Genomic DNA, 23,124 nt, shown 5'->3' on the forward strand with positions numbered 1-23,124 from the left:
AAAAGGCAACTTATACATAGCAAAGAGGACCATGGTTCTTTGTCTAAACTCATGTCAAAGATGTTAATTAAAATTATAAGTACTGAAAGCATTATAACCAGAAAGAATGACTATATGGATTTGTAAGATATTGCTGGAAAAGTGCTTCTGCAAAGAGTACAGTGATGATATTTTCCAATAAGAACGACATTTGCTGAAATGCTTCTGATTGGTTGAGTGCATATATAGCTTAGCTGAGGCAACAGATGTTAAGTGGGTTTGGAAGGCTAGGTGATGGTTGCATGTAAACATTGTGAAGTGGTCTGCATGAAAATGCATTTTCAGTAAGTATATTATTATCATAAAGAGGCATTTTCAGTTAGTATATTATTATTAAGGCTGCAAATGGGTCGGGTCGACCCGTGGCCCGACCCGACCTGACCCGACTCGCTTAGACCCGACCCAACCCATTTTGGAGGACCCGTGGAGCCCGGCCGGGTTGGGTCTTAAAATTGGACCCATTCCATTTTCCCGGTCGGGTTTGGATTTATTGAATTCAAACCCGACCCAACCCGACCCATTTAAAATTTGGGTAATTACTTGGGCCTGTGGGCAGCAGTCTGAGGGGTGCAAACACAAATTTTGAAGCAATGGATGGGTTGACCCGAATCGAACCTGAGCCGGTCCCGAACCGGACCTGACTCGGTTCCGAACCAGACCCGAATTTTTTGTGTTGGGTCCGAGTTATATATGGACTCGATCCGACCCGAATGACCCGATGGGTCAAAAATTGTAGCGATGGACTGACCTGTGTTGGGTTCGAGTTATACATGGACTCGACCCGACCCGAATGACCCGATGGGTCAAAAATTGTAGCGATGGATTGACCTAACCCGATCTTCTATCGGGCCAGGTCTGGGTCCCAAATTAGTACCCAAGCAAGAAATTGGATTGGGTCGGGGTCACTCATGGCCCAACCCGACCCATTTGCACCCGTAATTATTATCATAAAGAAGCAACAATGGGCAATAATAACAATGTAAGGTGCTAATAGTGCATACCTTTGCCATTGTACCAAAGGTGCTGTCGTTGTTAATCACTCTCCTCGATCAATATATCAATCATCAAGTTGTTAAATGAGCCTTGTTATATTTCGTATGACAGTAAAAATGGACTTGAGTTTATCGAACAACTTATGACTAGTAGGGACTTTACAGAAGAGAACTTTTCCATGAGCACATAGCTTCTCATTTATAACATAACTCCACTCTAAATATTGCTCGTAATAGGACTTGAGCGCTTAATTATCTAGTATAACTACATGGAACAAATAAAATTGTAGAGGTTTGATTTCTGTGGACAAGAATAAAGAAGATCAAGAAAACATCGGGACCACTTTATAACAATGTGAAGGGTCAAGCAGCATAACCATCATTTTGAGGGTGATTAGAGTGCTAAGATGCACCTGAGGGAACAAAAATTAAAGAGAAACTTGCATAGAGTGCATTTGGAGTACTGGTAAGGAGCCTTTCTGTGCATGCCCCCTTATTGAGCCACTTCTGATGCTCTTCTTAAAATATGTTTTACAACAATACAGCACTGGCACTCTCAAGGAACAGGAAGCCCATGAGAAGACCCCAAGAAGAGCAGCATCACAGTCTCTAAGCCAATGTTTGGTGGAACCTAATGAACTGTTACAACTATAGGTCCTCAGATGCTAAATTGACAACCAAAACAAGTTGGTGATGAAACAACTTCCCTCAAGTATATTGAATCAAGTTGATACATCAAGAAGTAAGGAAGCTCTTGCCCATACCCTGAAGCATGAACAGCTTGAAATGATGGAGCGTGTGATTGTTTCATCACTTCAATGCCATGCCTAAAACTTGGTATGAGTTCGTATATGGACCAAGGAAAGTGTCCCATGTAAACTGGTACTTGTAACCTCAACTCAATTCACAAAGAGGATGAAGGGGTTGGTCCATATTTGCTATGCTATCAAAACATTGATAATAAGAGATGAAAAAAATATGTTTCCGTCAATGGTTGCTGCACTGGACCATACTACAATGGTACAGGGCATACCTTATCATAGTGAGGCTTGGCTCTATACAATGGTTGCCCCTGGTTGTGGGTGTCGGTACCGAGGTATGAACTGTATTGACACATGGTATAGGGTGTATTTGTTGGGTGCTGGTAGAAGGCCTGGTATCAAGACTGCAAACTTTGGCATCATCAACATCATTTGGCAGGTATAGGCAAGACAAGGTGGGGATCAAGCTTTTCACCTTGGGTTAAGCATACAACGCAAACTGGATCAAAGCCATCAAGGTATACAGTTTTATGTACCAATAAGTTGAACATATATTCCTGCCACACTTGGATGGTGACTAGCACAAGCATAAAAAATGATATCTTTGGGGAGTTCGCAGAAGTCTCAATTTGATAGCAACACAAAAGGGGATAAGGACTCAAATGGAGGGTAATCCCAAAGGTGCCATGCCATGGACACTTGGAAGATGAAATATATCTAAAACACCAGCTGAGGGAACTTGAACTTGGCAAGGAAGAAAAGCATGAGGTGGACATACGAGGAAAAGTGGAAAACAGAAATTAAAGAAATTGATTTTTGGAAGTGAAGTGCCAAAACTGATGCAGTATATGTCAAATTAGAACATAATAGGTAGCTCAGTAGTTTGAAGCTTCACCATGGCCAGAGAGTCTTTGCATAAAGAAAGGACAGATTTAAGAAAATTGAAACTAGTTGAGCATTGTGATTGAGGGAATCTAGTTTTGGAGAGTAGTTTCGTTTTTAGATGTGGGAACACTATATGAGCTATTGGATCCTTTAATGAATCTCAATTCTCAAATGCCAATTCATTCATTAAATAAAATTTTGATGGCCTTATATATGGTGAAAGAAGGCATTATATTAAAATTATGATGAAGCAGCCCCTTTTTTCTTTCATGCAGTATGATGTTTTAGTGACGAATGTATGTCATTTTTTTTTCAATTGAAATTATGAAGTTCTAGGATCATCCTAGTTTCGTCAATGAGAATTTGACTCCATATTTCTCCATGCTTATGTTAAATATTCATATGAAACATTATTGTTTTCCATTTTTCTAGTAGATTTTCTTTCACTTTTGAACTAACCATGCACATATAATTGTATTACTCAGGAGGATACAAGGGTGATGAAAATGGATATAAAATTCCAGCAGGGACTGATATATTTCTTTCGGTAAGTTGATTATTAATTGGTAGAATGTTAAATTCTTGTGCATTATTCTCTGGTTTTCATTCACATATCTTGGTGGAAAATTACTAATGCTCTTCCTGTTAATGTTTTAAGAAACCATTATTTCATTCCTTTATACAACTACAGTTATCGAATTCTTCTAATTTAAGTAGGTTTCTTGAACAAGTAAAGAGAGCTCCTTATGTTAAAGAATTGGTCCTTATGTGATTAAATGGCCAAATTTCAATTCAGGTCTGACTTGTCACGTTTGAATCATTAACATTTTAATTTCTCTTCTATAGATCAGACTCCAATTGCAAGCGCAATGTAAATTTTATGTAACATTTTGGTAGTGGAATCAGAGAGGTAAATGGTGTCAAAATGGCTTAAAACTCATCATCAGTGACATGTTTATATGCAATCAATTGCCTCTAGAATGTTCTACAATTTCATCTCACATTAGATGACACCTTAGTCTACTGTCAGCTGATTCATGGTTTATTTTGTATCCTGTCTCTTAGCATTTAGTTCTTTTCTCATGCAATTAGCCATTACTATTTTTTCTATTACATGTGTCCATAGGCTGCATACGTATTAAGCTATATAATTCCCCCAACTGGCTGCATCCTCAGCTCAAAAAACAACTAGATTTGGATTGCACCTGAGAGCTCAAAAAACCATGCCATCAGCACGTGTATGAACCATGCTGGAAACTCCAACAGACATGTCCGCAAACTACACCTTGGAAGATGCCCCTTGCCAAACTGCACCAGTCCGCCATCCATGAAATTACTCCTGTTTGAATTTTAAAACCCCAAAATACCTTTCACCAGTTTCGGATGCAGAACCACTTACAAGGGGAAGCTGGGCGGCAACCACCCAGCTACTGGGCAGTCTATGAAGGCCCACCTTTGCTGTCAGTATGGATGATCTTAGCCTCTTTTTTACCCGTTGCTCTGAATTTGCTTATGTTGTGTACATGTCTACTCGCCTATCCAAAACTTTGAACTGTACCTAATTACATTTTATACCTAGCTAACTCCTAAGTTGCTATCAAATATTGTAGGATAAATCTATATATTCAATCTGTGAAAATTAGATAGAATATTAGAGAACAAAAGAATCGTGTAGAATAATGAAGATAGGCGCAGGAGAGAAAGCTGTAAACGGAAAATAGACCCCTTCTCAACAATAGGCAGGTCCTGATGTGCCTTTAGATGTCCTTGTAAAGCTATCCCATCATCTCATACATGTATCCTTTCCAAGGAAAACTGATGCATGGGCATGACACCTTTCAATGGTGGGTATATTGTGTCTGATTGGCGTACAGGATGGCAATTCTGGAGCCTGCAGAGAAATTCATATGCATGCATATCCTAGAAAAAGCATTGCATTATATTTCTTATAATTACCAAATATGTTATAAGGGTGCAAAAGTATAGATTTGCCCTTAATTTCGTGCTTAAGGAAGGTGTTGCTGTGTTAGGTGGAAGAGGAAGGTGTTGAACTGAAAATAAGTTTCTATGTTCTGCCCAGGTATAGCCCAATTCAAATGATAGTGTGTGTTGGAAAGTTTCTTTAATGCCACATTCGATGTAAGCTGTTTCACATGAATATGTCTCAAAATTCTTTCTGGTGAACCACTGTACAACTATTGCCAGTTGGGTTTTCGCCTGTTCAATGCCTTGATTTGCAACTTTTTTGTTTCTTTGTTTGCACGGCTAGCCTCTATATCCACATAATGGTGGAATATCAGTATTTTCAAATTTTTGGTTAAGGCTTATTGCTTTTAATCTCTAAGAGTGCATTTACTTTGTTCGGATGAGTTTTTGTTTGTTTTGCTTGTGGTCTTCTTGAGTAACTTGCATTTACATTTAGACTTTTGTATCTCCAGGTATATAACCTCCACAGATCACCATATTTTTGGGACCGGCCAAATGAATTTGAACCAGAGAGATTCTTAGTTCCAAAGAAGAGCGAAGACATTGAAGGATGGGCAGGCTTTGATCCTGACCGAAGTGCCGGAGCAATGTACCCAAACGAGGTCTGCCATGAGACTTTCCTAAAAGATTTTCCTCTTGCTTTACTGCCAGGCTTCTAACTGATACCTAGTGTCATGTGTCGTCAGATAATTGCTGATTTTGCCTTTCTTCCCTTTGGTGGTGGGCCACGCAAATGCGTTGGTGACCAGTTTGCACTCTTGGAATCAACTGTAGCATTGGCTATGCTATTACAGAAGTACGATATTGAGTTGAAAGGATCACCAGATGACGTTGAACCGGTCACAGGAGCAACTATTCACACTAAAAATGGTTTGTGGTGCAAACTGAAGAGAAGGACATTACAACAAGTTTAATGGTTTTGCCCAGTGGAGTTTTTGAAAGTTTGGGGGAGCCCTTCTACATAGTATAATAATTGTCGATCTTTGCAAGATCTTCTGGATAAGTTACATAATGTAATATCTTCTCTTAATTTTTATCTTCGTTTACAATGCTTATTCCAGATGTAAGAGAGCATCTGCAATGAATACAAACATAGTTCTCTCATGGTTCTCCATCTTCTCAAGTTGTCACGAACCTCATTCAATAATTGATGCCCTTGGGGTTTAGAGTAGACTCATTGGTTACATATCTTCCACCCTTTTATTGTCGGAGTTGCAGATCATGATCAAGGTAAATAAACTCTGAGTTGTCAGCAATATTGGCAAGTGGCAATATCAATAAAAGGATGAAGACTTTTAAGATATTTTTTATGTGGATGAGGTATCCATGCACTTGGGCTGAGACAGAACAATTGGGATATCAGTATATCGTCTATTAGAAATGGAACAATAGATTTTATGCCCTTGGTCTGTGGCTGCCTAACACCAATTTCTACAGGAGTACATCCAAGATGAAAACCATGATCATGATTGAGTGTGATAGCCTTTTCCCATTGTCTTCTAAGGTATATGATTATTAAAGCCACAATATTTGGGTAAGTTTCTATAGATAGGATACGGTTTGGTTCCAAAAATACTGAGAGTTTGATTTAGGGCAAAGCGGCAAACAATAGTCTAAATTTTATATATATTCTTTTTGGGTTTTGGTAAAGAATTTACCTATATTCTCTAGGTTGCAGAGATGAAAGGCAAGTAATCTAAGATTTGAAGCAGCCATGACCTGATAAACTGACACCCGATCGTGCCGTTCCATTCCATTGCAGAGATACTCTCATCACACTATGTACAAAACGCTATTTCATCCCTTTTGCTTCAACTTGGCAATTGTTTGAGATGGACAATGGCTGCCTTCAAAAAGGGTGACTGAACGGACCTTAGGCCCACGTAGTTCTAAGTCTTTCTGTAGGCCAATATTGTAGCACAAGGTTGCTTGCACTTTTATGGATTTACCATTAGGCTTGATGCATTTCATGAGCAATTTTTCTTGCTTTTGAAAACTTTATATAGACTAATAAGCTCTCGAAAGTATTTCTCTTGCAATTTCGGATTAATTTGTAAGTATTTGCCTCTTAAGTATCACCTCATCATCAAGTTATAACCATCAAAATAAATTTTATCATCCTAGTGTTAGATCGAATCACAAATTTAGTTCTTAGCTTTATAGGAGCAAGTTAGTTGTGATTGGGTAGCAACACATCATGTTGTTATCTAAAGATCGACACATGTTATAGTGCAAGCTTGTAGTTAGCCACTACATTATCAAGCAGAATGGAATAGAGTTGCATGCTTTTCGTATTCTGGACCACAAATATCAGAGGCATCCATTACCATGCATCATTGCTGCATTTGTGAAGCCAGGAGTTTGTAAGGCACGACAAAGTGAGATGGTCTCTGAAAGAAAGAAGTAAAATGAATTCAAGATAAAAATATCTACTCGTTCTCTTTTTTGGAGAAATGAATTCAAGATGGCTCGACCCAACAGTATCTTAGCTTGTTCTGGGTGAGAACCAGGGCGTTTAATCTATTTTGTACTTTGATACCAAAACATTACAGTACAAGTAGGAATGGATTTGACAACTACATTAAACTCATTGCTCCCCCTTATTGGCTCCTTCCTTAAACTTCAGTTGCCCGAAGTCATTTTGTAAACGAAACTCGTTTCTTTCTAGCGACGCTCTTCTGGCAATTAGCTTCTCCAGTGGGTGGTTTGGGCAAGCAAGCTACGTGGTAAGATCTCTTAATACGTTCGGAATGGTGGGGAAGAGAGCCCTCCCTACTTCAATGTAAAAGAGGGAATCATTATTTTGCCGCCACCCCTCTAAAAAATTTTTTACCTATCTTTTTGCCTAATAAGATCACGGATGAACATAGAGAATTGCCTAACATGATCAAGATAGCTCGGCCCAATAATAGTTTTGATTATTTTAGATCATGGTATGCCATACTGGGCGTACTGTACTGGTTCAGTATCAGTACTCGGTACTGATGGCGTACCGATATTTGGTATTTCAAAAAAACTCCATATCGTACCGACACTATACTAGTGTGGTGTCGGTAAGGAGTTTAGTACCGAAATGACGAACTTTATTTTAGGTGTTAGATAATCTATAAATTCCGTCTAATTATGCTGTAATCATGCTTTGGATTGTGTGACAAATAACATCAAAAAATTATCCCTTCAACGTTATAAATGCATTTAGAAAGGAAAATATGCTGGGATAATTGCTAGCGCAGAGGAAAAATTTTCTCGTGCTTGCGTGCTAACACTGTGATGGCGGCTCATTATTCCACCTCTCTTCCACGCATCTCACAAATTCCACGGATCATATCAATCCCCTGGTGCTAGTTACTTAAAATTAATCAAAATAATTTCGTGAGAACCACGCCCATTACATGCAGATGTGGAGTGGCCGGCAACAATAATTCTGTCATTGCTCATGCATGCTCCAATTGACCAAAGTATATAATAGATTGGGGTGTCCCAAAACCCTCCCAAAACCCCAAACCTTGGTTTTTTTACCATGCCCTCAATTTGGTACGGATATAGCTACTATGGTTGGTGGGCATTCAAGACTCCGTGACCTTTTCTGGGTGAGCGTGACCAGCATCAAGTCGGGATAAAACTAAAAGTAGGCATAACTCTATTCCTGGAGAAATGAGAATAGTCGCTAGGCATAACTCTATTCCTGGAGAATAGTCGCTAATTCCCAGCTATCCCTGATTTGACCGAACCATCAATGATACAAAAAAAGGAGGATTAAGTCATGGTTGTCGGCGTATTTTTCAGGATAAGATGGGATTATAATGTGAGATTTGTCACGGCCCGGATCAGCGCTTGATTTGTTGCCCCCTCATATCCGAAGTATGATATGGTCGGGCTACCATACGTATTGCCTACAATAATATGAAGCTCATGACAAAAATATTCTTTTATATAGTAAGATAAAATTTATTCAATTGTATTTGCGAATCAAAGAAAAGCAGGCCCATAGCATCTGTATTAAATATTTGAGTATTCAAGATTATAACCCATATTTAATATTTATTGTTACAGCTATGGTAGCTTGTAACTATTCTTCAAGCTTTACTTACTCTTTTCCACTCCTAGCAACTTTATTTATCTGGAAAAAAAAATAAAGAGACAGATGAGCTTTGGGGCTCAGTAAGTAACCATGCACCACCTTACCAGATCAAGTATGAGTTTGTTCATATCAATGCATCATTTAAAAAAAATAACAAATATTCCAAAATAAGCATTTCATAACACATATTAAAACAGGTCATAAGGCAATGCATGCATAAATCATTTATTTTCCACAAACATATTTTCAAGTTCATTTTGCATAAATCATTCTTCTGCTATTTAGCCATATCATAGTTCCAAACATTGTTCACAGATTTCATAATTTATACTCATTATCAACTTTAATCCGTTGCTATGGTGACTATAATCCTGTGACAGGATCATCTTCGTAATCGACAAGATTTCATAACTCATATTCATTATCAACTTTAATCCATTGATAGAGGGCCGTTTCGTTGGATGCTAGCTCCAGAATGTTGATTGGCCTCTATTTCTAGAGGCGATCATAGCTATCCTAGAGCTCTTAAAACATTTCATAATTTTTCATAAATCATACCTTAATAAGTAGGTTGAAAATGCTAAATGACATCACAAAAGTTTAACATACATAATTATGCCAAATATAAAATTTTTACTGAAGTATTCTAATCATGCCACATATATCATTTCATGCAATTTTTCATGAATTATATGTAAATCATTTACAACAAGAATTCAATAAAGATGCTATTTGGCCAAAACAAGGATGGTTATCAATCAATCGCATGCTTGAACCTATATTTTCAGAAAAACAAGATCCATCATGTCAAATATAATTCATAATTTTTCACCACTAAAAATTATTTCATAATTTTTAAAACTACTAAGGTTTGCGCTAAGGCTACTTACCTCTGTTCGTTCAAAAATCTTTAGATTCAGTTGGGCAACTCCGTTGCATTTATCAAAATTGTTTTAAAATAAATTACTTGCTATTCACTATTTAAAATTTAATTAAAACCTCTAAGCAACCCGAAATGGAATTGAGTAGACTTTGGGTTTCCACTGGGTAAGTCGACCCTGGATCTCTCTTTTTTTTTCTTCTCTTTTTTTTTTCTTTTCTTTTTCTTCTTTTCTTCTTCTTTTTTTCTTTTTCTTCTTTCCTTCCCCTTCATCGCCCTCCCCTCCTTTCTTCCTATGAGATAGGAGGGGAAAAGCGAGAGAGGCCCCTATCGGAGGACAAGGGAAGAGAAGAGTTGAGGCTTGCAGTGGCGCGGTCAAGGGCTATGGCGCCCGCAGCGTGCGGTGTTTGTAGCTGAGGCCAGTGGCCCTTGCGACCAAGTACCTGCGGCGACCGCGATCGGGTGGGTGATCAGGGGTTTTTATAACTCCCCTTCGGAAGGGATAAGAATGCTGAACGGCCGTAAAGGCCGTAACGGCCATACTAACCGGCCGCTGGATGGTTGCAACAGCCTCTAGTGGCCGCAACCTCCCTCGGCCAGCCTCTATGGCGGCCATTCGGAAGCTTGGACAGGAGATTGTGCCCTTTCTCCTCTTCTCCCCCCTCTTTTTATCTTCTGAGTTAGAAGCCGGCTGGGCCTGCCGACTTTGGTCCAGGTAAGGCCTAGTTGGCCTGGTTCTTACAGGATTAGTATTTAAACTTATTTAGACGGACCACTTTTATACCCATCTAAGGATTATAACGTATCGTGGTTACAGCTTACAGCATAGTGAAAATATTTGGATGAAAAAAAAATACCCTCAACTTTGTTATTACCTTTTGTTTTGTTTTTTTTGTACAACGGCACCTCACACACGACCAATGTGGGTGCAGCCAACAAAATCAGAAAAAAAAAGGTTGGCAAAAAGGAGGAGCAGACACATGGTTCTTCCAGAGGAAACTTCTGGAGTGATGAGCCACATAGGAGGCAACCCAATCAGCAGCACTGTTGGTCTCTTGGTAGACATGGGTGACCCGGAAGGAGTCACATTCTCTCAAGAGTCTACACATACCGTGGAACAACATCATCCCACCAGCAGCGCTGTGCCGACCCCGAATCCATTCGATCATTGTAGACGAGTACCCTTCAAGGAGGATGCGGTCCGTACCTAGAACAAGCATCGCATAGGTGATGTTCTCCCATGCGGCTCTAAGCTCGGTACTAATAACAGAAGTATCGAAGATCTGCCGGCTTCGGCCGCCACCGATTTGGATTACCTTTTATTAATTAAAGCTTATCACGCTAGTAAAATTTTTGCTAGTTGTACCGTGTCCGTTCTCGCTTTTATCAAAATTTAGGAGATTAAGGGTATTTAAAAGAGTAAATAAAATGGCGGAAGTAGGGAAGGTGCCAGCTTCATCATCAGAGGTCCAGACTTCAGGGTGATTGCGGCTGGTGGTTGCCAGATTTTCGGCACCCCAATCCTGGGGGCAAAGTTGTGGGCGGTTTGGGCCGGCATGAGCTATGCTTGGCAAGTGTTGCAAGTTAGTGCTATACTGCTTGAGAGCGATTCGGCGATATTCATTAGCTAGATCCAGTAGAGCACGGGAGGGTTGGGCGACTATCAACCGCTGCTAAGGAATATTTGGGCTATGGCTGGTGGTAGAATGACCTTGCAGGCTAAGCATGTGTATAGAGAGACCAACATGGCAGTGGATTGGGTAGCCTCTTATGTGGCCAACCATTTCAGAGATATTCTTTCGGTGGGGAAGAGGGGGTTACCTGGTGTGCTCCGGAACTTGTTATTTTTCAACTTTTTTTTGGATGTGTTCGTACCTGGACTATATGATACATCTATCCTAGCATAAAAATAAATAAATAAAATAATTTTTTTTGTTCCTTTTACAGATGCGAGTGGGATGAAAAATACGAGAATACCCCGGTTCTAGAGAACGCAAGGAACAACAGATCTATCCCAAGATAAAGACGGACTAAGGGCCCGTTGGGGGAGCTTTTGGAGAGCCAAAAAGCACTTTTTGGCCATCCAAAAGTATTTTTAGATTAAAAAAAGATGTTTGGTAAAAGATATATGTGTCTCCATTTTATCTCCCCGCTGCCCTCGGCCGCTCCGTCCACTCCATCCATACCCAGGAACACAAAGTTGAGCTTGTTGAGGCCGAAGTTGGGGCGGGAGGCTATGTCGCCAAGAACACAGGCAATGACGCCGACGAGCTCCCCCATGAGGACCTTGAAGGGGAACTGGGGGTCGGCAGAAACCCTAGATTGCCACCCCTTGAGGAAGAGCCCGAGGGGGCTGCCGACGCCGTGATCGGAGGAGGGTTCCTCCCCATGGTGGTGATCGCCAGGGGCACCGTCGGAGCCCCATCCTCCTCCTCCCTACCAGAGCCGCCAGGGGGTATGTTGTCGGAGCCGCCGCCGCCGGGGAGACGGGGAGGTGAGGCTTTGGAAGAGGTTAGGGTTGGAGGATCGGGGGGAGAGTAATGTTGACCCTCTAATGGATTTTGATGAATACAAAACACTAGAGTATAATTTCCTTTATATTGACAAATTACTTGAGCATTTTAGGTGTTTAACTAAGAATATTATTAAGTATTGTCAAGGCATGTTTCCGTATTTTTCGGTGGATTTATTGAAGATTTTTGAGATGAAGAAAACAGATCAGGGGCAGCCGAGACATCTTTGGCTTGTTCCAGAGACGTCTCCGGTATGCAGAGAAGAAGCTGGGACGTCTGGAGACGTCCCCAGCACTTGCCGAGGCGTCTCGCAGGGTCGGAGTCGACTACCGGCTTTCCAGAGTCGACTCTCTCAGAGACGGCAAAAAGGCTGTTTTCAAGGGATGGGCGCGAGTCGTCTTCGAAGACGCGGAGCCGACTCTCTCAGGGATTCCAGAGGATCCGTTTTTCATTGAGAAAACGTCGGAGCCGTCTCCGACGTCGTGGAGTCATCCCCACGCATAAAGCACAAAAAATCCCGAGATGTCCCCCGAGGCATGCGAGCCGGCTCTCTCAGAAAAACAGAAAAACAAGAAATCGGGCTGTTCTTCTTCGGAGTCGTCCCCAGAAAGCGCCGAGTCGACTCCGACATTGTCGAAGGATTTTTTATGCAGCCGAGACGTCTCTCGTTCAAGCGGAGACGTCTCCGGAATGCCTGGAACGCGACTGACACATTTTTGCAGGTTTTGTTTGAAATCCTAACGGCTCTATTTTTGTTTCTAACGGATCTATTGCTTGCAGGAGTATAAAAAGGAGTTTTTAAGTGCATGAAAAGGGTCTTCTCACCAAGCTAACACAAAAGCATTCAAGAGGGAAGAAAGAGAGAGAGTCTCAAGGGAGTTGGTGCTTTCAAGAGGAGAAATCAAGTGCATTCAAGCCTTCTTCATCTGATTTTGTGCTCATCTACTCACTCCCACTCGGCAATTAAAGCTCGCATTCAAGCCGACGTGATCCACATCGGAAGAACCACCATCATCCAAGCTTTCAACGGCAAAGAGGGTTCTTCCGGTTTTGTTGTTCTTTATTGATTTATTTGCTTTCATAGAAGCTTTTAAACTCTTGTAAAACTCTTAAACATTGTGCTTGTTCCAGTCAAGGGACTTGGAACAAGGGTTAGGCGTCCCAAGCCTAGTTTAAATTGGGGGATTGTAGGGTTCGTTGTTAGCCCGGGTTAAAACAACGAGTTGGGTAGTTCACTCGAAAAACTACCGGACTGTAATCGCCGATTATAGTGAAAAATTTCCAAAGGTGTTTGGGGAGTGGATGTAGGAGCAGTGGAAGCTCCGAACCACTATAAACCTCTGTGTTTGCGATTGATTGTGCTTACTGCTTTAATTTTATTCTTGCACCTATACTTGTGTGTATTGTTTAATTAGACTAAAAATTTTAAAACACCCAATTCACCCCCCTCTTGGGTGACCATCTCTGGGCAACAAGTGGTATCAGAGTAGGTGCTCTGTGTATTCTTGAAGACCTAACCGTCTTTGCCAAAGATCAAGATGGCAACACCCTTCAACAATGTTCCTGCTGAGGGGCAGGCTACCAATAGACCTCCACTTTTCAATGGGACAAATTATTCCTATTGGAAAACTAGAATGAGAATTTTTGTTCAAGCACAAGATTATGCCTTGTGGAGGGCTATAATCAAAGGACCACACGAACCATCTCACATAGTTAATGGCGTTCTGGTTCCCAAACCTGAGGAGGATTGGGATGAGAATGATAGCAAGATGGTTCAACTCAATGCTAGAGCCATGAATACATTGTATTGTGCTCTAGATGTAAATGAGTTTAATAGAGTCTCCACCTGTAGTTCTGCCAAGGAAATATGGGATAGGCTTGAAGTTACCCACGAGGGTACTAATCAAGTCAAGGAGTCTAAAGTGAACATTCTAGTTCACAAATATGAATTATTTAAGATGGAACCCAACGAAACTATTTCATGCATGTTCACACGCTTCACTGATATAATTAATGGTCTAAACAATTTGGGTAAATCTTACACTAATTCAGAACTTGTGAGGAAAATTCTCAGGTCCTTGCCAAAGACTTGGGAAGCGAAGGTCACGGCGATTGTAGAAGCCAAAGACCTCAACACCTTGGCACTTGAAGAACTATTGGGCTCATTGATGACGCATGAGCTCACAATGAAGCAACATAAAGAAGATGTGCCAAAGAAGAAGACAATCGCCCTCGAGGCCATTTCAAGTAATTGTGAAGAAGAAAGCAGTGGAAGTGAAGAGGGAAGTGAAGATGAAGACTTGGCCTTAATAGTAAGGAAGTTCAAAAAATTCATAAGAAGAAAGAAGGCCTTCCCAAGAAAGAAGTTTGGAGGGAGAAATGATTGGAAAAAGAAAAAAGAAAAAGAAAGAGACCCAATCATATGTTATGATTGCAAGAGACCGGGACACATCTGCTCCGAATGCCCTCAACAGAAGAAGCACTATGGAAAGAAGAAGAAGAAGGCGTTGAAAGCGACTTGGGATGATAGTGACACATCCTCCTCCGAGGAAGAGAAGGAAGAGACCGCCAACTTGTGCTTCATGGCATTCGACGACGATGAGGTATGTCAAAGCTCAATTACAGATTTTACTTTAGAAGAATTATATGAAGCTTTCCAAGAACTCATGAATGATTGTAGTATGTTAGGAGTAAAGAATAAAGAACTAAAGGCCTCCAATCAAAAACTGAAGGATGACATTAAAAACCTATTGATTGAAAAGGAAAATTATGAAAATGATAGCATTATTGACCTAAAGGATAAAATTTCAGAACTTAGCATTGAGTATGAAACTGCAAATACACTCATTAGGGAATTAAATCTAAGAGTCAAATTCCTACTCAATAGTAATACTTCACTTGCACAAAATGTCAAATCTCTTAAAAATGATAAGGAAGTATTAGCTAAAGAAAATTTGGACCTTAAGGATGAGCTACACAAGTATAAACCAATTGTGCAGAAATTTACACATAGCTCGGAAAAATTAAATCTTATTCTATCCACTCAAAGAGCTGTTTTTAATAAAGCCGGATTAGGATACAAAACTAGCAAACAACAAAAATATCTAAAGAACTTTTTTGTAAAAGCAAAAGATGTTAAAACTGAAAAACCTACATGCTTTTGCTGTGAGAAAAATGGACATAAAGCTTATTCTTGCATTCAAAGAAAGATTCAAACCAATAAGAACACATTTGTAAAGGGTAAAAACACAACCAAAATATGGATTCCTAAGGGAACCAACTACACTAACCAAGAAGGACCCAAGAAAACTTGGGTACTTAAGAGCTTCACATGATTATTTTGTAGGTATGCCTTGCAGCCGGGAGCAAAAAGAGAATGTGGTATCTTGATAGCGGTTGCTCAAGGCATATGACCGGTGACAAGAGCCACTTCGTCACCTTGAAATCAAAAGAAGGAGGAGTAGTCACATTTGGAGACAATGCTAAAGGCCAAATCATTGGCGTTGGTAAAATCTCTATATCACCCTCCTCATTTATTGACAATGTATTGTTAGTTAATGGATTAAAACATAATTTACTAAGTATAAGTCAATTTTGTGACAAGGGCTTTAAAGTGTCATTTGAATCTTCCCTATGCATAATTAGTAGCCCAATTGACAATGGGATCATACTTATGGGACATAGGCTTGGAAATGTTTACATGGTAGATCTTGATGATCTCACCATGAAAGATGGCCAATGTCTTGTAGCCATGGATGCCAAGGTCAATGAGACTAGCTGGTTATGGCATCGTAGGTTAGGACATGCTAGCATGGATTTAATTTCTAAATTGATTAAAAAAGATCTAGTTAAAGGACTACCAAAAATAGATTTTGAAAAGAACAAAATTTGTGCTGCATGTCAACTAGGGAAACAAACAAGAAGCTCTTTCAAACCTAAGAACATAGTTTCAACATCAAAACCCTTAGAACTAATTCACATGGATTTATTTGGACCCACTAGAACTGCTAGTCTAGGGGGTAAGAAGTTTGGTCTTGTAATTGTTGATGATTTTTCACGTTTTACATGGGTTTCATTCCTTGCCCACAAAGATGAGTCCTTTCCCACTTTTATCAAGTTTCATAATAGGATTTCAAATGAACTTAACCTTAAACTAAAAGCAATTAGGAGTGATCATGGTACCGAGTTTGAAAATCAGCATTTTGAAAAATTTTGTGAAGAAAACGGTATCAATCACAATTTTTCGGCCCCTAGGACACCCCAACAAAATGGGGTGGTGGAAAGAAAGAATCGCACACTAGCAGATATGGCTCGTACCATGTTGTGCGAATCGGATCTACCAAAGTATTTTTGGGCTGAAGCAATCAATATTGCTTGCTATATTTTAAACCGTGCTTTAGTTAGATCTATTTTAAAGAAAACACCTTATGAGTTGTTGAAAAATAAGAAGCCCAATATAAGTTATTTTTCATATTTTCGGTTGTCGCTGCTTTATTTTAAACAATGGAAAGGACAATCTAAGTAAATTTAGTGCTAAATCAGATGAGGGGATCTTTTTAGGTTATTCCTCATCTAGTAGAGCATACAGGGTCTTCAACAAGAGAACTCTCGTTGTTGAAGAATCCATTCATGTTGTTTTTGATGAAGCTAATGGAGATTCTTCTAGAAAAGAAGAAGATGGTGATGCAGGTATACTTGAAGACAGAATGAAGGAGTTCTCCATACAAGACAAACAACATGAGGATGAAATCAAGGAAGATACAATTCAGCAAGATGAAGAAGATCAACCCCAAGCAAGAAATCAAGATCTTCCGAGGGAATGGAGGTATGCACATGGTCATCCAAGGGATCTAATCCTTGGTGACCCTTCACAAGGGGTAAGGACAAGATCCTCTTTAAGAAATACTAGTAATTATCTTGCATTCGTTTCACAAATAGAGCCTAAATCACTAGAGGAAGCCGAAAAAGATGAAAATTGGATAAATGCTATGCAAGAGAAATTAAACCAATTTGAAAGAAATCAAGTTTGGACTCTAATGAAAAGACCCCCTAATGTTTGAATTACAGGCACCAAGTGAGTATATAGAAATAAACTAGATGAAGATGGAGTAGTAATAAGAAACAAAGCTAGGTTGGTAGCCAAAGGCTACAATCAGGAAGAAGGCATAGATTTTGATGAAACCTTCGCTCATGTTGCTAGGTTAGAGGCTATTAGACTACTTTTGGCATATGCATGCTTCATGGATTTCAAACTCTATCAAATGGATGTAAAAAGTGCATTTTTAAATGGTTATATAATGGAGGAAGTTTATGTAGAACAACCTCCAGGTTTTGAAAACCACTTACATCCAGATTATGTTTTTAAACTGCATAAAGCATTGTATGAACTTAAGCAAGCCCCTAGGGCTTGGTATGAAAGATTAAGTAATTTCCTAATTGAAAATGAGTTTAAAAGAGGAAATGTAGATAAAACACTCTTCATTAAAAGAAAAGGGAATGACTTATTGCTTGTGCAAATTTATGTGGATGATATAATTTTTGGTGCTACTAATGACAGTCTTTGTCAAGAGTTTGCTAAGCTTATGCAGGGAGAATTCGAAATGAGCATGATGGGTGAGCTCAACTTCTTCCTTGGGCTACAAATAAAACAATCAGAGGAAGGCATCTTCATCAGTCAGTCCAAGTACATCAAGGAAATGTTGGAGAAGTTCAAGATGAAGGATGCAAAGGAAATCAGCACACCCATGGGCTCAAGTTGCAAGCTTGACAAAGATGAAAAAGGTAAATGTGTAGACTGCAAATTGTACAGAGGTATGATAGGGTCTTTACTTTACCTTACTGCTAGTAGACCAGACATATTATTCAGTGTTTGCATGTGTGCTAGATACCAAGCATGTCCTAAGGAATCACACTTACAAGCTGTTAAAAGAATATTCAAATACCTAGTAGGGACATCTAATGCAGGTTTATGGTATTCTAAACAATCTGATTTAAATTTAATTGCTTATTCCGATGCTGATTTTGCCGGGTGCAAGCTCGACAGAAAAAGCACAAGTGGCACCTGTCAATTCTTGGGTGCTAACTTGGTTTCTTGGTTTAGCAAGAAACAGAATTCAGTTGCCTTGTCCACAGCTGAGGCTGAGTACATTACAGCCGGAAGCTGTTGTGCCCAAGTTCTTTGGATTAAGCAACAACTTGAAGATTTTGGTATCAAAATGGACAATATTCCAATTAGATGTGATAATACAAGTGCAATCAATTTAACAAAAAATTCTGTCCAACACTCTAAATCAAAACACATAGAGATTAGGCATCACTTTATAAGAGATCATGTGTTGAAAAATGATGTATTGATTGAGTATGTATGCACTGAAAATCAATTGGCCGACATCTTTATAAAGCCCCTTTGTAAAGATAGGTTCAATTTTTTAAGGAATGCCTTGTGCTTGTATGATCCTAGCAAGTAGATTGAATTTGTAATGCAAGCATGATTTGACTTCAATGCTATAGCTTAAATGATTTAACTCCTCAAACATATGCAATGCTTTGTATGCTCTAGAGGTACATATGAATGCTATTCAAACTCATAATACACTTCAAGGTCACATATAGCAAACCTAGTGCCTAATAAGTGAAAATATGAATCTATCAAATTAGATGACGAATTGTTTGACTTTCCGGAGGATAGTTATCCCCCTTGGACTCTTCATAGAGATATTTTCAGAGCCTATTCCATAGGCATTCGAAATTTGATCAAACATTCCTCATTTCAATATTGATAATTCAAAAATCATTGTCAAGCTTTTATAGGATGAATTATTAAGGGGGAGGATCACAAGCAAGCTCACTTAATAATCGCCAAAAGAAATTAAACTGATCATTGAGGTTGAATAAAACGAATTGGGAGAAGATTGGAAACGTTCTGAAATTTTTTCAGTGCCGGAGACGTCTCTGGCAAATCGCAGAGACGTCCCCCCGGCGAGACGTCTCGCATTAGTCACGGAGACGTCTCGGGGACAGAATGAATTTTTTTTTTAAACAGGCCGAAACAGCTCGAGCCGTCCCGAGCTGTTTTCCATCGTCCCCAACAAAACCCTAAACCCTCGCATCCATCTTCTCTCCACCACCAATCGAACCAAAATCACTGCCCATTTTCCTAGATTTCCGGTCGATGGCACCTAAGAAAGCTAGGCGTAGCGGTGGGAGGCGTCCTAAAGTGGCGAACGACGAGGAACGGCGGGAAGAGCCCTCCGCGCCGTCTCCTCCGGTTGCTCCGCCAACCGTGACTCCCTCCTGTGCGAATCGCACAGTAACAACAGGTAGGCATATAGATTTTCAATTCTTAGCGGGTGAGGGGTACTCTATTGGAGAGAGACTCCGTGCCCAAGGTTGGGAACACCTATGTTTCCTAAACGTGTCTACCTACCTTGGCTTAGTGAGAGAAGTTTTTGGTAATTTGGCCTTAGGGAGCTCGGGGTACACAGGGTATGTCCGAGGCACATTTGTAGAAGTCAATGAGGATATCTTGTCTAGTTTATTGCAAATACCTAAGTACGGTGAGGCTCCGACCTCACATCCCCAAAGAGAGATTGCTCTAAACTTAATTCTAGGTAGAGAGAACTGCGGTCCTCTTGACATTGTTAAGTCCCAAGACCTCAATGCTGAAATGAGATTGCTTTTGAGCATAATCAATAGGGTCTTGTTCCCAAAAACCGGTCGCTTCGACTTCGTTTCGGAGCGAGATTTGGCCATTATGCACCACATCCTGTTAGGGATTCCCCTAAATCTTCCTAGGCTCATGTTAAACTACATTTCAATCTGTCATAGGTACTCCAGGTTCAGCATCCCGTATGGGATGGTCTTTACCCTACTTTTCAAGCATTTTAAGGTTCCTATCCCTGAAAATGAGCCAGAGAGACCCTTGAGAAACACTGACTTCTATAACGAGAGCACACTACATAGGATGGATTTTTACAAAAAAGACAGGTCTTGGGTTAAGGTTTGTAAAAGAAAATCCCAAACTGTAGAGCCTGAGATCCATCATCAGGAGCCTGTCCACCTCTCTCCTCCACATAGCCCTATACCCTTTACTGATCATATGGAGAGCTTTCCTTTTCCTAATGTACCTTCCAGCTCGGCTGGACCATCCACTTCCATGCCTCCTCCTCCAGTTGTTGGATCGACTCTCTTGTCGGATGAGCAGATGCACACCTTAGCATCCATGGTATGCCAGCAAATGAGGGAAGAAATTAGGTCAGTGGTTTCTGCTGAGATAGCTCCTATCCGTACTTCACATGAAGCACTTTTGGAAGAGTTGAAAACAATTAGAACTCAAATGGAAGCTATAGGGTCAGAGTTGGTTTGTGTGGCATCAAACCAAACTAGAAGATCAATTGAGATACAAGCTGAATTGAAGATCATATCGGATAGTCTTCAAGAGCTGACGAGCCCTGAAGGCAATTTGTGCAGTGTGGCTGCCCAGCTTAGAGGGAGGATTGATAAAGCATCCCATGAAATTGAAGCATTAATGAAAGCGCTCAATCAGTCTCAGGGAGATAACTTTAGAAGATTAATGCTAGCAATTCATAAGTTTGTGGAAGCTGCTACTGGGGCTCTTGAGGGTGCTGGCCGGTGAGGCACATTTTGTAGACATCTAGGGTTCATCTTTTTGTAAAGCCCTAGGCTTATATGAAACTCTTTCTTTTGTGTTTGCAATCAATCCTTGTAATGGCATCAAATGTTGTAATGCTATATGAATGCCATATCCTTTCTTTTTGAATCTTGGAGTATGTTTTTTGAATATTGTGATGTGCTATAGATGTTAAAATGTCATAATATACCTTGAATGTTCAAACTTGACAATGTGCAACCATTTCACTATTTTGCCAACTTGACAACGCATATGAAACAGGGGGAGCACAACTTGTAATAATTGAATTTAAATGGTCTGAAATGAATTCCAAAACAAAGGGGGAGTAAAATTCACTTTCCCAAATCATTGAATGTTTCATGTTAATTAGAAATAAATGCTGAATTCTAATCAAAAAGCAACATGGATGCTGAAATCTTATTTGCAAATCTGAAAAAGGAAGTAGAACCATTCCAATAGGCATCCTGAAAATTGGCACTAATTTGTCCCCTTCATTGTTGATGACAAAAAGGGGGAGTAGAACCAATATGGAATGCAAAATGCAAAATTTTTTATGTTTATCACACTCATACTTGAAAGTTTAATTAGAATCAACAAAATGAAAAGATAAAATTGAAGAATATTGGCTTAAAGATAATTGTCCTTCTGGAAAAGAAAGGGGGAGTCAAAAGTATTTGGCTTTTGATTGTCTTTAGCATCAATATTTCATCAATTTACACTTTAACTTGATTCAAATCTAAAAGTGATAGATGATATGCCAAAATTGCTCAAAAGAGCTACTAAGATCAATGCTTATGCATAAGTATAGAACTGACAATTGACTATACTGAATTATGCATACTGTATCTAGCTCTAACCAAAACACAATACTTGTACATCTGATCAAATACTGTGTATATGTTTAATTTTAAATTTTGCATATACTCAGTGTTTTGTCATCATCAAAAAGGGGGAGATTGTTGACCCCCTAATGGATTTTGATGAATACAAAATACTAGAGTATAATTCCCTTTATATTGACAAATTACTTGAGCATTTCAGGTGTTTAACTAAGAATATTGTTAAGTATTGTCAAGGCATGTTCCCGTATTTTTCGGTGGATTTATTGAAGATTTTTGAGATGAAGAAAACGGATCAGGGGCAGCCGAGACGTCTCCGGCTTGTTCCAGAGACGTCTCCGGTACGCAGAGAAGAAGCTGGGACGTCTGGAGACGTCCCCAGCACTTGCCGAGGCGTCTCGCAGGGTCGGAGTCGACTCCCGGCTTTCCAGAGTCGACTCTCTCAGAGACGGCAGAAAGGCCGTTTTCAAGGGATGGGCGCGAGTCGTCTCCGAAGGACGCGGAGCCGACTCTCTCAGGGATTCCAGAGGACCCGTTTTTCGTTGAGAAAACGTCGGAGCCGTCTCCGACGTCGCGGAGTCGTCCCCACGTATAAAGCACAAAAAATCCCGAGACGTCCCCCGAGGCATGCGAGCCGGCTCTCTCAGAAAAACAGAAAACAAGAAATCGGGCTGTTCTTCTTCGGAGTCGTCCCCAGAAAGCACCGAGTCGACTCCGACATTGTCAAAGAATTTTTTATGCAGCCGAGACGTCTCTCGTTCAAGCAGAGACGTCTCCGGAATGCCTGGAACACGACTGACACATTTTTGCAGGTTTTGTTTGAAATCCTAACGGCTCTATTTTTGTTTCTAACGGATCTATTGCTTGCAGGAGTATAAAAAGGAGTTTTTAAGTGCATGAAAAGGGTCTTCTCACCAAGCTAACACAAAAGCATTCAAGAGGGAAGAAAGAGAGAGAGTCTCAAGGGAGTTGGTGCTTTCAAGAGGAGAAATCAAGTGCATTCAAGCCTTCTTCATCTGATTTCGTGCTCATCTACTCACTCCCACTCGGCAATCAAAGCTCGCATTCAAGCCGACGTGATCCACATCGGAAGAACCACCATCATCCAAGCTTTCAACGACAAAGAGGGTTCTTCCAGTTTTGTTGTTCTTTATTGATTTATTTGCTTTCATAGAAGCTTTTAAACTCTTGTAAAACTCTTAAACATTGTGCTTGTTTCAGTCAAGGGACTTGGAACAAGGGTTAGGCGTCCCAAGCCTAGTTTAAATTGGGGGATTGTAGGGTTCGTTGTTAGCCCGGGTTAAAACAACGAGTTGGGTAGTTCACTCGAAAAACTACCGGACTGTAATCGCCGATTATAGTGGAAAATTCCCAAAGGTGTTTGGGGAGTGGAGGTAGGAGCAGTGGAAGCTCCGAACCACTATAAACCTCTGTGTTTACGATTGATTGTGCTTACCGCTTTAATTTTATTCTTGCACCTACACTTGTGTGTATTGTT

At 40.2% G+C, this 23,124-nt stretch overlaps 1 protein-coding gene across 2 annotated transcripts in view; it reads left to right on the forward strand.

Moving 5' to 3' along the window:
* CYP97B3 (cytochrome P450, family 97, subfamily B, polypeptide 3) overlaps window positions 1–5,767 on the forward strand; it is a 29,718-nt gene extending 23,951 nt beyond the window's left edge. Inside the window, exons 12-14 of one of the 2 annotated variants that reach the window (XM_008811371.6) lie at window positions 3,163–3,224; window positions 5,116–5,265; window positions 5,350–5,767. In XM_008811371.6, the coding sequence (XP_008809593.3) occupies window positions 3,163–3,224; window positions 5,116–5,265; window positions 5,350–5,577 (440 nt within the window). In that variant the 3' untranslated portion in view covers window positions 5,578–5,767. Of the gene's footprint in view, window positions 1–3,162; window positions 3,225–4,757; window positions 4,783–5,115; window positions 5,266–5,349 lie in introns of those variants that run through there. The other variant, XM_089929125.1, reaches the window with a different exon arrangement.
* The last annotated feature ends 17,357 nt before the right edge of the window (window positions 5,768–23,124 follow it).

The sequence above is a fragment of the Phoenix dactylifera genome, chromosome 2 (genome assembly GCF_051530095.1).
Source record: "Phoenix dactylifera cultivar Ajwa chromosome 2, Ajwa_hap1_PhDact_Kaust_v1.1, whole genome shotgun sequence".
NCBI lineage: Eukaryota > Viridiplantae > Streptophyta > Magnoliopsida > Arecales > Arecaceae > Phoenix > Phoenix dactylifera.